This window comes from Labrus bergylta, chromosome 11, assembly GCF_963930695.1.
Source record: "Labrus bergylta chromosome 11, fLabBer1.1, whole genome shotgun sequence".
In the NCBI taxonomy this organism is placed as follows: Eukaryota; Metazoa; Chordata; class Actinopteri; order Labriformes; family Labridae; genus Labrus; species Labrus bergylta.
Window position 1 is genome coordinate 28936164 of NC_089205.1, and position 15961 is coordinate 28952124.

At 42.8% G+C, this 15961-nt stretch overlaps 2 protein-coding genes across 2 annotated transcripts; one reads left to right on the plus strand and one right to left on the minus strand.

Moving 5' to 3' along the window:
• Positions 1 to 363: 363 nt before the first annotated feature.
• On the plus strand, positions 364 to 11518 carry ints4 (integrator complex subunit 4). The gene is made up of 24 exons (XM_020656674.3): positions 364 to 519; positions 1593 to 1787; positions 1995 to 2112; positions 2376 to 2482; positions 2605 to 2719; positions 3044 to 3129; positions 3249 to 3299; positions 3454 to 3542; positions 3752 to 3872; positions 4022 to 4093; positions 4190 to 4364; positions 4549 to 4754; positions 4838 to 4980; positions 5884 to 5999; positions 6157 to 6290; positions 6617 to 6771; positions 7513 to 7606; positions 7798 to 7878; positions 7973 to 8103; positions 8181 to 8240; positions 9095 to 9254; positions 9420 to 9563; positions 10139 to 10259; positions 11064 to 11518. Exons 1-24 carry the CDS (start codon positions 466 to 468, stop codon positions 11261 to 11263), a joined length of 2928 nt encoding a protein of 975 aa, XP_020512330.2. The 5' UTR covers positions 364 to 465; the 3' UTR covers positions 11264 to 11518.
• On the minus strand, positions 11510 to 15907 carry aamdc (adipogenesis associated, Mth938 domain containing). The gene is made up of 5 exons (XM_020656675.3): positions 15794 to 15907; positions 14415 to 14468; positions 13199 to 13352; positions 13020 to 13115; positions 11510 to 12356 (listed from the first exon to the last, which is right to left on the minus strand). The coding sequence occupies exons 3-5, from the start codon at positions 13328 to 13330 to the stop codon at positions 12216 to 12218; spliced, it is 369 nt and encodes a 122-aa protein (XP_020512331.1). The 5' UTR covers positions 13331 to 13352; positions 14415 to 14468; positions 15794 to 15907; the 3' UTR covers positions 11510 to 12215.
• Between the last annotated feature and the right edge of the window lie 54 nt (positions 15908 to 15961).

A 15961-nucleotide genomic window follows, 5' to 3' on the forward strand; every position in this document is an offset into this window, starting at 1 on the left:
ATTGCCAACTGTTACTGAATCTCCTGTGCTGTAAAATATTTTATTACCAAGAGTGTCAGAGCTGTCGTGTTTTTTTTAAATACTAACTTTATTTAAATCATCATTCGGGAACATTCTTGAACTTCGATTTCACAAAGGTACACCTGAGTAGTTTGTTTCTGTGACAACAATCGTGATGAATGATTTAGTTATAGATAAAGAATAAATTAAAAAAGATAGATTATAGATTTATTTTAAATTATTAAAAGTGTATATGTACAGTATATTCAGTCTACATGTAGATATATAGATATTTGTTTTCTTCTCTTTGCTTTTCGTTGTTATTGTCTGCCTCCGGTACAGTAGGTGGCGGTATGCATACATTAAAAAAGCCCACGAAGAAGAAGAAGATAACTACGGGAAGTGTGAAGGGTCAGTTTGATGTTTCTGCCGAACAGATGAAAGATTAGCTGTGTTTCTCTGAACATGGCAGCACATTTGAAAAAGCGAGTTTATGAAGAATTCTCTAAAGTCGTACAGGTAAGAGAGTGAAACCCTCCGACATGTCCGCTCGTTGTAAACTCTTCACTACCACAGAGGAGGAAACATAACACTGTGCTGTGAAGCTAACTAGCCTGCTAGCTAAAGCTAAGTGGACAGCAAACGGGCTAGCTGACGTACTGAACGGAAGATACTCACAGCTGTGTTGATATATCCAGAACAACGGCTCGACCTCGAGTGTGATATTACTTATAAAACAGTTAAACAGCAGAAAATAATAATAATAATAAAAAGGAAAAATCAAAAGCAGATCATTGTTTTAACTCCATCAACTCAACTAGTTCCCGGATTTAACTGAAACTAGGCTGTTGCCAAGCAACCCGAACGTTCTGTTCCACTCTGCGCGTTCTAATTGGTTTCCATGGTTACCACAGAGCAGCATCCACTCCGCAGTAAGAACCTGTATGTGAAAACAAGTGACATTAGAGGCTGCTGTGTGCACCTTTAAGAAAAAGCTAAAGAGCCAGCTCTTTCATGAATACCTACTAACTTAATGATGATGGTCTCCATATTATTGATGATGATGATGGTCTCCATATTATTGATGATGATGATGGTAATGACGATGGTTTTTGTTTGATAACGATGACTTATAAGATGGTTTCTATACTGATTAGAGCTCTCAAGAACTGCCCTCAATGTTGTGCTTTGCCTCTGGTCACTTCCTGTCAGCACCTGTGTGTCCAATCAGACTCAAAGCTGATCGTTTGCTCTTACTCACATTGGTCCCTTTTTTCTAGATCCTTGCTTGTGTTGTTCTTACTCTCTGATGTACGTCGCTTTGGATAAAAGAGTCTGATAAGTGAATTGTAGAATTGTAGATTGATGAGTAAATAAATACTCTGTCAGCTGCAAATGTGAATTAAAAGTAAACAGAGCTCGTTGTTCTCCGATATCATCACTCATGAAATAGTGACTGCATTAGATACACATCCTTGAGATTGTTCTAATGTTGTAGTCACGTCGACTAAACGAGGCGAGTTGAAGGTTTTGCCAAGAAATCTAGATGATGTAGAAAGTATTTTTCAGTCCCGGCTGTTGTTCGCTCACAGATTCCCCATGAAGAAGCTCCAGCCAAAAAGCTGCGTCTGTCTAAGCCCAGCAAGTCTGCGGCTCTGCACATCGACCTCTGCAAGGCCACCAACTCCACCGATGCCCTGCAGTACCTGCTGCAGTTTGCACGCAAGCCAGTGGAGGCGGAGAGCGTGGAGGGTGTGGTCAGGATACTGCTGGAGCACTACTATAAGGTGAACAACTCATGACCAAGAACATGTTCAAAATCATTGATTTCTTTAGTGAGCTTAGCCTCTGGTAACTGTGATTTACCGGGCATTGTATTTAAATTGCAGCTTCGGCACAAGTTGCTGTCTTTAAGGTTAAATGTTTAATTGGTTCAATCTGAGCAGAGATGCACAGAAAACAAATGTAATCTTGTTGCTGATGTCCTCTTTCAGGAGACAGATAACTCTGTGAGGCTGAAGATTGCCTCTCTGCTGGGTCTGCTGACGAAAACGCAAGGCTTCGTCCCTGACTGCATCGTGGATGACGCCATCAGCACACTCAGCAATGAGAGTAAGACACCTTTTTGACTTTTTGTGTATTATATTACATATTTTGTTCCAAATTAACAGTACCTAAACGGCGATGGTTCAGTAACATTAATAAAAAAGTGCAACATGTCCAGTGTCTCAAGTGTTGGCAGCTAAGCTTTCCCTGCTTTAGTTTTTTGATTAAGTGCGGCATTAATCCATGCTTGAAAATATAAGCCTTAAAGGGGTCTTAGTTTTGCATAAAGTGAAGAAACTGTCTGGACAATTGTTCGTCTCTGTGTGCAGAGTCCCACCAGGTCCTGGCCCAGCTGCTGGACACTCTACTCGTCATCGGTACACAACTACCTGAGAGTCCTGCGATCAGACAGCGGCTGATTGAAGTGGCCTGCAAGGTTGAAACAGTTTGAACACAATGCTGATCATCATGTTTTCTTCACCGATTCAAAAAGAGTTTTTGCACAAAGCAACATTAAAAAACAAACTGCCCTGTGTCTCGTCTCTTTCTCCCTCTTAGCACCTCTCTGATACGTACTTTGGGGTCAGGAACAAGTGCCTGCAGCTCCTTGGATGTCTTGGCGTTATGGACACTCCTCTGACCAAAGAGAACGAGGGGCCGGGCACATCGTTAGGTTCGTGTAATCGCCCAGCATGTTACTGTAGATCAAAGGTGGAACGTGTTCCAGCTTCTAAACAGAATTATGTGTCACACATTTCTTTAAATGTTTAAAAACTCAGAGGAATCAAAAACAGTGTTCAGAAGAAAGTCTTTTTCCTTTTGTACCTCAAAATTCATCGAGCATTTATTGTAAGGAGCTGTGCATGACTTCATAAAATATTTAGAACTGAAATTCACCTGAAGATTTTTGATATTAACTCCTGAAAACTCAGATGTATGAGCTGTGATTGTGCTCTGTTCTGTGTTGTGTCGTTCATCATGTGTCATGTTGCTTCAGGAGGATCGAGGGACGTCCAGAGTATCATCAGCGACTACTTTGGAGACCAGGACCCCAGAGTCCGCACTGCAGCCATCAAGGCCATGGTAGGACACCAACAACAGCTGCGCCCATCAAAAAAAACTTAACCCCAGTGGACCATTTATCAGAGGAACTCATTTTACATGATGCATCTCATTATGTGTACTCCTGTTTTGTGTTCCAGCTGCAGCTGCATGAGAGAGGAATCAAGATTCACGATATCATCTACGAACAGGTAACAGCACTTTTTATGAACCTTACAGGTACATTATAGTGTAGGGAAATAATGATACAGGTCCGGTTTTAAAAAGATGCATGCATGAGATCGCCTCTTGAGTGATTTAGAGTCGTTTTAAAGATGATAATCATTTGGTGGTTTGTGTTTGCAGGCCTGCAGGTTGCTGTCCGATGATTACGAGCAGGTCCGCTCTGCAGCTGTGCAGATGGGCTGGGTGCTCAGCCAGCTGTACCCAGAGAGGTGAGAAGAGATTGAGGTTCAGAGACTTTTTTCCATGACACGCCTTGTCTTAATAAAACTTGTGGGGTTGATTGCTGGTTAGCTGAGAACTTTCCTTAACGAGTGAACGTATCAAAAAGTGGCTCTTTGCTTTTATAATTCATTCACTACTGACCAGTTTATCTTCGCCTGTCCTCACTTTTACTTTGATGTTTCATCTGTCAAATCAGCATCGTGCCCATCCCGTCGTCCAATGAGGAGATCCGACTTGTCGATGATGTTTTTGGAAAGATCAGTCACATGGTCAGTGATGGCTCCTGGATGGTCCGAGTGCAGGCGGCCAAAACACTGGTGAGTGAACAGAAAAGACCACAATGACTCTCAGCCCTGTTTACATGGTGTTAAGTTAAGCGAGGAATGTCAAATGTTGAGTATCAGAAAATACTTTTTAATGAATACACAAGGACAACATTCACAGTGAATCTTTTCTGGTGTGACAGGGTTCAATGCTGCAGGTCAGTCCTCACTTTCTGGAGCAAACGTTGGACAAGAAGCTGATGTCAGATCTCAGGGTGGGTTAATTAATCTATGAGCATGATTAGATATCTGGATTCTGTGTTTTTCAGCACATCTCATTTCTTGCATTTTCCTTTTTTTCTGTTTTTCAGAGGAAGCGTACAGCTCATGAGCGTGCCAGGGAACTCTTCACTTCTGGAGAGTTCTCGTCTGGCAGGAAATGGGCCGACGATGCCCCCAAGGAGAGACTGGACACTAACACCGTCAACCTCATCGCCTCGGGGGCCTGTGGCGCCTTCGTCCACGGCCTGGAAGACGAGATGTTTGGTATGTGAAACTGTGAGACCTCATAATCTGTTTTTGTAAAAAATCCAGAGAATGTAGTTTCCTCTTTCCATATCTTACCTTCTCTTCTTTTTGCCTTGCTTCCCCTCTATAAAAAAACAGTTTTTTGTATTCACTGTGTTGCTGAATAATAATAACATCTTCTCCGTCTGATATGTTCTTTCAGAGGTCCGTATTGCAGCGGTGGAGGCACTGTGCCAGCTCGCTCAGTCGTCTCCGACCTTTGCAGAAAAGTGTCTGGACTTCCTGGTCGACATGTTCAACGACGAGATCGAGGAAGTGAGGCTGCAGTCGATCCACGTGCTGAGAGAAATCTCCACCCACATCACACTCCGAGAGGACCAGCTGGACACCGTGCTGGCCGTGTTGGAGGTACGCTCACTTACAGTCAAACAGCAACATGTTATTCCAGTCTGATGTATGACGTGTTGATGACGTTTCCTGTTGATCTTCAGGATTCATCTCGTGACATCAGAGAGGCTCTCCATGAACTCATCTGTTACACCAACGTGTCCACCAAAGAGTGCATCCAGCTGGCTCTGCTGGAGCTGCTGAAGAATCTCAACAAATATCCCACCGACCGCAACTCAGTCTGGAAGTAAGAGTCTGTGTGTGTTTTACAACCAGTGAAGATATTTTGGTTCCATGTTCAGGATTAGGACTAGTTTAGGCAGAGATGCAAAAATCATGCTTATCAAAAATGACGCCGTAAGTTTGTCGTCATCTCATGGCAACCTAACCGCCAGGCCATCATCTTCCTGGTTAATAACATTTGAATATCACACAAAATTACTTATTTTCTCATTTATTTATTTTAAGTGGATAGAGTTGGAAATCAGGAAGAGTGAGAGTGGGGAATGAAATGCGGGAAAGGATCCACAGGTCGGATTTGAACCTGGGTCGCCTGCTTAGAGGACCACAGCCTCTGTACATGGGGCATGCACACTAACAACTGCACCACCAGCGCCCCAGCTCTGAGTACTTCTGACTTATTCTAGTGAAAATCTAATGATATTGATACCTTTTTCAACACCATCGGAATAAAGATGAAATTCCATGGCACCAATATTTGGGTCATTACTTGTTTTTATAAAATCCAGGAAAACTCCTGCACGTTGTCTAAATTGCACAAACACGTTGGCAATATTTCATAATTTCTGAATCGTTGCCAACGTTTCCATCACTCTCTCTCTTTTCTGCTTGCATCAGCTTTGGGTTAAAATATGACTGAAGATGTGAATTGAAAGCGTTGGTGTTTTTCAATACGATTGATCATTTATATCAGAGATCAATCTTTTTAAAACGTGTGGTATCAAAGTATCAATCATTTTGAAAACTTTGGTCCAGTAATATTAAGTTAATGATCAAGTTACGAAATAAAAAATGAGTCTCAAACTATAGAAAAATGTAAACTTGTTAGAGCAACAATGTTACAGTCAAACTCTAAGAAATAACCCGTCAGACCCGACCTCTGAGTGTGTATTTCATTCCTTCCCCTCAGGTGTCTGAAGTTCCTGGGTTCACGCCACCCAACGCTGGTGTTGCCGTTGGTTCCTGAACTGCTCAGCACTCACCCGTACTTTGACACACCGGAGCCTGACATGGACGACCCGGCTTGTATCCTTCACTCTCATGACAATTTAAAAAAAAAAACCATCAACATACGAGTAAACAAACCCTCATCAACTTTGTTTTGTTGCAGCTCTGGTTGTTTTTGAAAGTTAAAACAGTTAAAACTCTGGACCTTTTCTTTGACCACCCGTCTTGACCTCAGACATTGCCGTGCTGGTGCTGGTGTTCAACGCCGCCAAGTCGTGTCCCACCATGCCGGCGCTGTTCTCCGACCACACCTTCAGACACTACGCCTACCTGAGGGACAGCCTGTCTCACCTCGTGCCGCCCCTGAGAGTGAGAAATGAAATACTGTAGTAATATTTTGAAATGTCGTATTATCCATGTCTCAACAATTAAAAAGGTTCCACGCCACGTGCACACCTTTGACCATCATGCCAACTTTCATTAAGAATAACAACAACATGTCCAGTTTACATTCTGAGAAAGCCACAAAAGAAAGTCAAACACCAGTTTACCTCTGGCCATCGCAGCGAGTTACACGCTAAACCACGGCTGCTGCAGCACTCAGGGATACGGAGGTTATTTGTTCAATCACACAACTTAACACAACATTTACCAGACAGTCAGTGAAACACTCCTTGTCTCCCGCTGTCTCCTAGTTGCCAGGCAACGGTCTGGACTTGGTGGACTCGCGGTGTGGTTCAGGTTCTGTGGAGTCCGCTCAGCTCTTCCTTCAGCAGAGTCTGAACAGGGTCAGCGTCATCCAGAACCTGGAGACACCTGGAGCACAGGACCTGCTGGACTTCACCATACGGTACACACACACACACACACACACACACACACACACACACACACACACACACACACACAAGCAGCCGTACATTAAAGGAGCCATCATTAACTTTTGTGCCTGATGTATAGCTCCAGAAATGTCTTATGACAAAAACTCATGAAATTTTTGATTTAGCTACACCAGTAGCCACACATTAAGAAAGTATTAAAAATACTCTGAGCTCAGGTTGTCAAAATGTTCAGTACTTGGATAATAGTTTTTTTTTATTTAACCTTTATTTAACCAGGAAAAAGTCTCATTGAGATTAAAAATCTCTTTTACCAGAGCGTCCTGGCCAAGACAGGCAGCAGCACAGTTACAGGGTTTCAGACATAAAACACATAAATACAGGAATCACAAAAAGAACCATTCATCAGAATCTGTCAGAAGTCATCAGCAACAAGGCGATCAAAAAGGGCAATACGAGTTAGCTGAAACATCTACAGTCAGATGTTTCTGTCTGCAGATCATTAAAGACGACCTTTAAAAACATTCAAGGAAACCAGCTCCTGAAGATTTAAAGTATCTTCCACAACCGATTCCAAGAAGAGGGAGCAGCATACTTGAACATCCTTTTTCCTAATTCAGTACGGGCTTTAGGGATGGTTAGAAGGTGTAAATCCTGTGAGCAAAGATGGTAACTTCCATTACTTTTTTGAAGTAATGTTTGTAGCTCTGAATGGGTTGTAATGATACCTCGACTTCCTGTCCCTCTGTCAGAGACCTGCGGCGGCTCGGCGAGCTGCAGACAGAGCTGGCTGGAGCGGCTGATTTCTGTGCCACATACCTGCGCTGCCAGCTGCTGCTCATGAAGGTAAGGTTATGACTTCTACATTTTGTCTAACATTACATCATCAGTCTTATGTTACCTCCATCGAAATGTATTTATAAAAAACAAACACATGCTGCTCAGAGTGCTGTAAAGGAACCATTAGCATGAGTGACTTTCAGAGACTGAACGGTGTTCATGAAAATAAGGAACCTGGATGTTTATCTCGTCTGCAGGCTCTGCAGGACAGACTGTGGAACATGGCCGTCCCTCTCTGCCTCAAACAAAACGTCACGGCCACCGCTGCAGCTCAGCAGGTCAGCAGACGCTGGATTAACCTCCCCTTTGAGATCCCTCAGGGCGACTTCTGTCTGTTAAAAATGTTAAAATGTGTCCCCTGTTTTTTTTTAGATCTTGGAAGAAACCTACAAGCTGGAGTTTTTGTACAGTGGTTTGGAAAGCAGACAGGTGGCTACTATACATCATGTCCGGCTACAAGCCAAAGCTCTGCAGCTCGTCCTGACAGCTCGCACCAGACAAGGGTCAGTACAAACACAAACACCTCCACGTAGAGCACACTTATGTGCAGCATCTTCTTAATGAATCATTCCTTTTTCAGGTTGGATCCCCTCATCAGCAGCTGTGAAAAGTTTCTGCAGGATATTGAGTCTTTTCAGAGGTGAGATCTTTTTCTCTTTGTAACTCAAACTTTAAGGACCTTCTCGTAGTCCGCGCATTTTTGTATAGTGCAATAACAATCCCTCGACCGTGCTTTATGAGACAGAGAAGTGCATTTCAACTATATAAATAGATAAAAGTAATTTTACTGTAGACAGATTATTTAAACCTGAATGTGTGCTGATGTCAAAACTTTCAATACTTTCCGATATCATGTGTTTTTAAAACGATACAATCCATCATATGAATGAGTGTTACAATGGAAAAGTACAGAAGCTTAAAAAACAGATCCTCAGTCGGGTTTTTAACAGAAAGCTGCAGTGAGCAAAATCAGGAGAAGACTGTCGTAAATGCACAAATACGTTGAGATTTCAGACAGTGTGCAGGTGTTCGCACTTATTCTAATGAGTGAGAAAGAATCTATGGATATTGTTTGATTTGACTAGTGTTGTATCGAAGATTCAATTCTGGTATGGTGACACCTTAATGTGTTAGACTTGTGATGTGAAGGCCGGAGCCTCCACTGATCAGGCACATTTAAATTTCTTAATTATAATTATAATAATAATACTTTATTTGTATAGAACTTTTCTATACGAGTAACAAAGTGCTTTACAACAGAAAATAAAAGCAGAGAAATTAAAGCTACAGGACGAGAGGAAACAAACAGACAACAAAATCAGACTAAGAAATTAAAACTAAGAACAATTACTGAAATCACAGAGTAAAAACATTTTTATAAAAGAATGTCTTGAGTAGAGATGTAAAACAAGGGACTGAATGTGTAAGTCTGATCTCCTGTGGCAGGCGCTATGTCGTCTTAAGTGTTTTATCATGTTCTCTGCCCCCCCTCAGGCTGTTTCTGACCGAGCTGCCCCACCTCCAGGACAGTTTTGTGGACAAGCTGTTGGAGTTGATGCCCCGCCTGTCGTCCTGTAAACCCGTGGAGATGGTGAGGATCCTCCAGACGACCCTGAGACAGAGCAGCCTGCTGCACCTCAGACTGCCCCAACAGGTGAAAAACCCGTTTCTTCAGGAAGAACGAGTCCAGACTGAACTTTCTTATCCTCTCACAAACATTAGCAGGCTGTTTTTTTTTTTTTACCACAGCAGTACAAACTCCAGCAACATAACCCACTGATGTGTATTTATCATTCACGTTTCCCTGCTGGTTTGACAGATCCACCGTGCGACGGCCACCATCATAGAGCCCACAGGAGAGTCTGACAACCCGCTGAAGTTCACGTCTGGCCTGGTGGTGGCGCTGGACATCGATGCAACCCTAGAGCACGTCCAGGACCCCCAGAACACAGTGAAAGTACAGGTGGGTGACATGATTAAGAGTTTTGATCCCCCGGTGGACTCTGGGAAGTCTTTCAGAATGAGTTTGAATTCAGTGAAACAGACAAAAACAGAAACATTTGACAAATACTTTTCACTTGATGATAAATGAATGATGGACAGTTCGCCTTCAGCCTTCTTTTACTGTCTTTATTTTTCCCTTCAGCATGATGCTTTTGATCTCTTCTTTGTTTGAATTGCCCTTGTTGTTAAAATGAGCATGACAAGCCCCGCCCACAGAAATGTCTGGGCCAGCGATTGGACCCTCGAAGGATATGATTTAAATCAATGTATGCATATTCGATCAGTAGCCTCCTGGCTAACGTTAGCTCCCATCGGCCTTTTGCGCTGACTGAAATGAATTTGTTAACAAGTTCTTGTTGAGGTCAAACACCCGGGCCAGCTCGCTCCTTTTCTTCTTCTTCTTTTCTCGCTCTCCGTGCAGTACCTGGAGTGGATATATACTGATTGTGACTGAGCGCAGAGTTCAGGGCGGCTGTGTCTCAAATGGAAAGCAGAACGTTGAATACAGGATTTAAAGGACTCGTGTCTCCACAGGTTTTGTATCCAGACGGCCAGAGTCATGTGATCCACCCTAAACCTGGAGACTTCAGGAAACCTGGACCTGACAGACACAGACTCATCACACAGGTGTACCTCTCACACACCGCCTGGACAGGTCAGTATAACACACACACACACACACACACACACAGACACACACACACACACACACACACACACACACCCCACACACACCGCCTGGACAGGTCAGTATAGCACACACACACACACACACACACACACCCCACACACACACACACACACACACACCCCACACACACACCCCACACACACCCCACACACACACACACACACACACACAGAGACACACCCCACACACACCGCCTGGACAGGTCAGTATAACACACACACACACACACACACCCCACACACACCCCACACACACACACACACCCCACACACACCGCCTGGACAGGTCAGTATAGCACACACACACACACACACACACACGTTTCTGTTTTAAAGACAAAGTCAGCTGTTTTCATTTCGACAAACTCCTTAAAAGTTTGAAGAATTAACTGGTTAAAAATGAATAAAGCTTTTGTCACATGCAGCTCTCAGTTGATCTACTTTTTTTAAATCTATATTGTGGTATCTTATCTTTGTTTTGTACATTTTTTATTTAAATTGTTCTGTGTACACTTTTTGTTTGCAATCTTTGCTCTTTGCTGCTGTAACAATGTAAATTTCCCCGTTGTGGGATAATCTTATCTTACATGCTCTCCTGAACTTCAATTCATTTCTTCAGTTTCTGTGTCAGATCATGGACTTTAGCTCAAGATTCATATCAAACCTGAGAGTAAAAGAAACAAGAACAGAAGGTCCACCCTTTCTGTTTATCATCAGTTTGATGTTTCTTTCATCGACTGTTTCTTCCCTCTTCGTCTTTCTCTCTCAGAGCCGTCACAGATCGAGGTGCGCCTCCTCCTGGCCTACAGCTCCTCCTCAGCCTCCCTCTCCTCCCCTTCTTTGGCTTCCAAGCTGGGATGGAGCGACAGCACCGACAGCCTCCCCCCGCCGGAGACCGCCGTGGAGGGAACCATTCCGTTCAGCAAGTCTGTTAAAGTCTACATCATGCCCAAACCTTCCCGGCGCTAAAAAAAAGACTCCAAACAAACTCTGAACTGACATTTTCTACAAAGAGTTCATGTTTTTCTCCTTAACTCAGACGCTGACTCATCATGCGAGTGACTTTGTGAATTTAAAAAGTGTACAGAAAGAAGAAATGCTTTTGACTTTCTCTCCTCGGGCGAGAGAAGGCTGTAAGAAGCACAAACGTAGTTTTACTCTCTTTGTGTCGGGAAGTATTTTTGTATATTTGTTTCTGATAAAGACAAACCCATGTCAATGAAATGATTTGTTCTGTGTTTATTAAACGACAAACAAGCAGAAATACACTGCAATAAACTGCACATTAATTACATTTACTCAACACCAACATATACAAACTCTTTATTTTAGCTAATATCTTTAAAAACTCTAAATATTCCACAAAATGCACCTCCAAAGTGACGTGAAAAAAGCATCAACACAAAAATCACTTTTTAAAAGGAAGGTGACGATAGTGTTTCCTGCTCTTTGTATCAACATTTGAAGAGGTTAGACCTCTCCAGCTGGACTCTTCGCTCTTTGAATTCACTTGTTTTAATATCTACTCACCCTCATATTCTCTAAGTGCTCTTCAACAGTTCCACTAGTAAAACCTCAAATAAAAGCTTTCCTCTGTCAAACTGGACGCTCACATTCAAGATGTAGCTCTAAAGCAGCAGGTCTAAGAATGCAGGAGCTAGCCAATACTTGTGTGTTGGTGTGTCTGATAAATATTGAGCAGCTGCTGATTATTTTATTCTGCAGAATTTTGAAAATGGCAACGATACCAGAAATGTTTTGAAATGCAAGAAATGTGATGCTACCCAGCGGTCCAATCACAGGGCTTGAGGCTGCGTCGCTTACATCATTGTGAAGATGCACAGAAGGCTTCATGCGTAAACTTCTCCGTAGGTACAGGCCTACGCCGCTGAAGTATTAACCAGGTTTAAGAGTGATCTCATTAACAGGTGGAGTGGAAAACCCCGCCCACCTTGGCGCCCTGGCCGGCCAGTTTGTTGTATTCAGCTACGGCCTTTTCCGTCTGCAGGACTCTGACGTCGACGCCGCTCTGCCTCACAAAGTCCAGAGTGGTGGAGGGGACCTGAGAGAGAGAGAGAGAGAGAGAGAGAAAGGGAGAGAGAAAAAATGACTGTTGGAGAAAAATAATACTCTTATTGTAAATAACATATTCTAGTTGTCAACTGATCACACTCGAGTCAAGTCAGAAGATTTTCCCCCTTAAAATCATGTGTCCCATTTTAAGCATCTTGTACCTCTTAGGGCTCGATCACACAGAGACTATAGCTGGACAAATGTCACCAATAAAACCATTGTTTGTCTATGGGACAGGGCTCATGTCGGGCGCTCTTCTCTGCTGCTGTGTGACACATTTTTCAAGCAGTCTTTGGTCGTGCATAAAAGTTCAAACATTTTTTAAATGTTCAGCTCAAGTCGCAGATTCGCAGCGCTCATCAGGGTCACTTTTTAAGAAGCAGGCAATCAAAACCAGTAGGAGGCTTTACCTCTGCTTTTTATGAAATGTTTCCCCCTCCTCATCGAGGAGATAAAGACAAAGTGAGAGCTCTACATTTGCTCAAATCCATTTTTTCCCACTTATTTTATTTGTTCACCTGTATGCAAACTCTCCCAGCTGTTGTTTTCCCCAGAAGCTCTAGTGTGACGAGGAACTCTCTCTGTATTCCTCTAACTGCATTTTCATTCTTTGAGTGAATAAATTAATGTTTTCTTTGAATAGTTGTTTCACCTGCAGAGCTTCACTCATGCCTCTGCCGATCACCAGCAGGTCGACCCCCTTCTTCAGCACCTCCTCCAGGTCAGCAGGTTGGACTCCTGGGTGATGCTGAAGTTAGTAAAAAGCACCATGAGTTTAGTTTTTCTCGTTCTTCTTATTTGCTGAGGGTTTAGATTCTGGATTTCACTCACATCGGTCCCAGTCTCTCTCCAGTCCCAGGCCCGGCTGCCTCCAGGCCACACCTTACAGTCTTTGTAGCTGGAGGAGCATCCCTTCACCTTCATGTGTCCCCAGGAGAGAGAGGCGATCTCTGGAGAGGACATTTTATATGTGACGTTCAACCTGCTGGAAGACAAGAGGAGACACAGAGGAACTCAAGGACTGTGTGGAGACTAGGTCCAGATTATGAAGTACTGTCAGAGAGTACTTTAACAGGCCTTTAATTCTCATACAGCAAGATCCCCCAGAGACACAAAACATCTGCAACATGTAGAGTTCTAAAGTGAGTTACACCTCTTTCTCAGGTTTGAGTTACCTTCCTTTCTGAAATGGAAAACTATTGACTATTGTAACTCTACTGGCAGGTCTTCCTACATGCACTATCAAACCCCTGCAGATGAAAAAGAGCACATGTCCCTGCGCCGTTCATCTCCCTCCTCTGACTCCCAGTTTTTTGTTTTTTTTTTTCCAATATTTTTATTGGCATTTTGTATAAACACAAAGGAAACATACAGTAACAGTTAAACAGTTTCAGATCTTAAACCCATACATGTATCGACAAATTACACAAACTCACATGCCCACACTCAACTCAACACATTTTTAGATATAACAAAAAAAAATACAATTTCTGTTCAGGTGAAGCCTATATTCCTAGCTTCTACAATGTTCATATATGGTTCCCAGAGCTGGACAAAATCTCACTCTGGCTCCCAGTTCCTGCTCCCATCAAATTTAAAACTCTGCTGCTTGCTTACAAAACGTCTCCTTACTTTAACTCTCTGATCCAGGTCTACACTCCCTCCCCCCCTCTACGCTCTGCCAATGAAAGGCGTCTGATCCAACCTTCACAACAGGGTCCTAAGTCTCTGACTAGACTCTTCTCCTCTGTCGCCCCCCAGTGGTGGAACAAAATACATTCCTCCATTTGATCTGCAGAGTCCACTCCCCCCCCCCCCCCTTCGACTGAGCCAGTGCTGCTGTTATTCATAGAAACAGACTGGAGGCTATTTTTGAACAGGGCACAGATATGCTCACTCATGCTGAGCAACAGACCAACAAAAAAACTGTCAAACTCTGTTTCTCTGATTCAACAGGTGAAAAAACAACAATCAGACTACTGCTGTGCTGTTGTCAGGAGGAGTTCACCAAACTGGACGTTTAAGAGGAAATCTTAAAGCTGCTTACCTTTGCTCTGTGTCTGCAGACTGGACACGCCCCCCCCCGTGATTATTCTTCCTTCTGCGATTAAAGGGAAACACATTCAGTTTAACTCAGACACACAACATGACTTTAAACAACATTCAGGACAACTTTTTTATTCTATGCTTTTTTTTTTTTTTAAATTCAAAACCACTGAATATTCACTGTAAACATGTGGGCAAACTCGGGCAAACTGGTGGCCTTGCGGTTAGGTTGTAAATGGTAAATAGGCTTGAGCTTGTATATTTCTTTTCTAGTCTTCTGACTACTACTTTCTTGAATTGCCCCCCAGAGACAAATACACTTTTTTGCATTGAATTGAATACTCAAAGCTCTTTCACACCAGAAGAAACTAATTCCATTCATACAAAGCAGCGGGAGCAACAAGGACACATCAGAAATGTGGCTGCAGGAGCTGGGGATTGAACCCCCAACCTTCTGGATTAAAGACGACAAACTAAACCAATTGAGCCACAGCTTCCCCAGGTGTGCTTTACAGGCAGGCTCAATCGGACACTCGAGGAACTGCGGTTTTTACACTTCCACTTTTGCTTCATTTTTCATCATTGGAGACCCTGAGTGGACGTGGGCCGTCTGTCTTACCCCACGTGGCAGCAGGGCTAATAGTTGGAGAGGTAGGGGAAACACACACATATGGAAAATGTTTGAGCCATAGAGTGTAAATATTAACGGATGAGGATTGAGTGACGTCCCTCATCTGTTACAGCAGGGGGCTTTGGAGTCATCATGTTAGAGCCTCTGAGCAAAACACAAACAAGCTGAAGGAAACGCCTCCCCAGCCATGTGAACAAGGAGTACGGCTTAATTATTAAGTTTCAATTTAATCAAGTTTCAATTACAATTTTGTCTTCCCACAATCATGAAAACAAGAAACCAAAGAGTACATCACCATTACCTCAAACTTTTTAAAATGCATTTATTATTATATCTTCTTAGTTTTATATATTGATATTTTTCACTTCTCTGTTGTCATGTATTGCTCTTGTATTCAGAGTATTAGGAGTGTTTAAGTATGATAAAGCATGTGATGCAGATGTTGTGAAATCAGTGAGTAATGGTGTTTAATAATCGTGATCTCAAATCAATCAAAATAATCCAGATCATCCTAACACAGATTTAAGAACAACAACCACTAAACTCTCTTTTTAGGAAATCCTTACTCCACTAAATATTAACACAACGTAACATTTCGTTACATCAGTAATCAGAATGTTACGTTAAATACACACACACACACACACACACACACACACACACACACACACACACACACACACACACACACACACACACACACACACACACACACACACACACACACACACACACACACACACACTTACAGTCTGTTCCTGTTGTTGTTAGAGAGCTTCGATGATTTACTGCTCAGGTGTCCACAGTTTTATTTACAACACGGACTTCCGCCCCGATGACGTCATAACATCAAGCCGGCGACAACAACGCTGCACAGGTTATTTCCTGGGTCTTCAAAATAAAAGTTTTTGATGTCA

Bases quoted from the DNA above. Each gene is read 5' to 3' on its own strand.
- ints4 (XM_020656674.3), top strand. From the start codon at position 466: ATGGCAGCACATTTGAAAAAGCGAGTTTATGAAGAATTCTCTAAAGTC. The intron at 520-1,592 runs GTAAGAGAGTGA...GTTCGCTCACAG, and splicing joins AATTCTCTAAAGTCGTACAG to ATTCCCCATGAAGAAGCTCC. The intron at 4,981-5,883 runs GTAAGAGTCTGT...CCTTCCCCTCAG, and splicing joins GACCGCAACTCAGTCTGGAA to GTGTCTGAAGTTCCTGGGTT.
- aamdc (XM_020656675.3), bottom strand. From the start codon at position 13,330: ATGTCCTCTCCAGAGATCGCCTCTCTCTCCTGGGGACACATGAAGGTG. The intron at 13,116-13,198 runs GTGAGTGAAATC...TACTAACTTCAG, and splicing joins GGAGAGAGACTGGGACCGAT to CATCACCCAGGAGTCCAACC. The intron at 12,357-13,019 runs GTGAAACAACTA...TCTCTCTCTCAG, and splicing joins GCATGAGTGAAGCTCTGCAG to GTCCCCTCCACCACTCTGGA.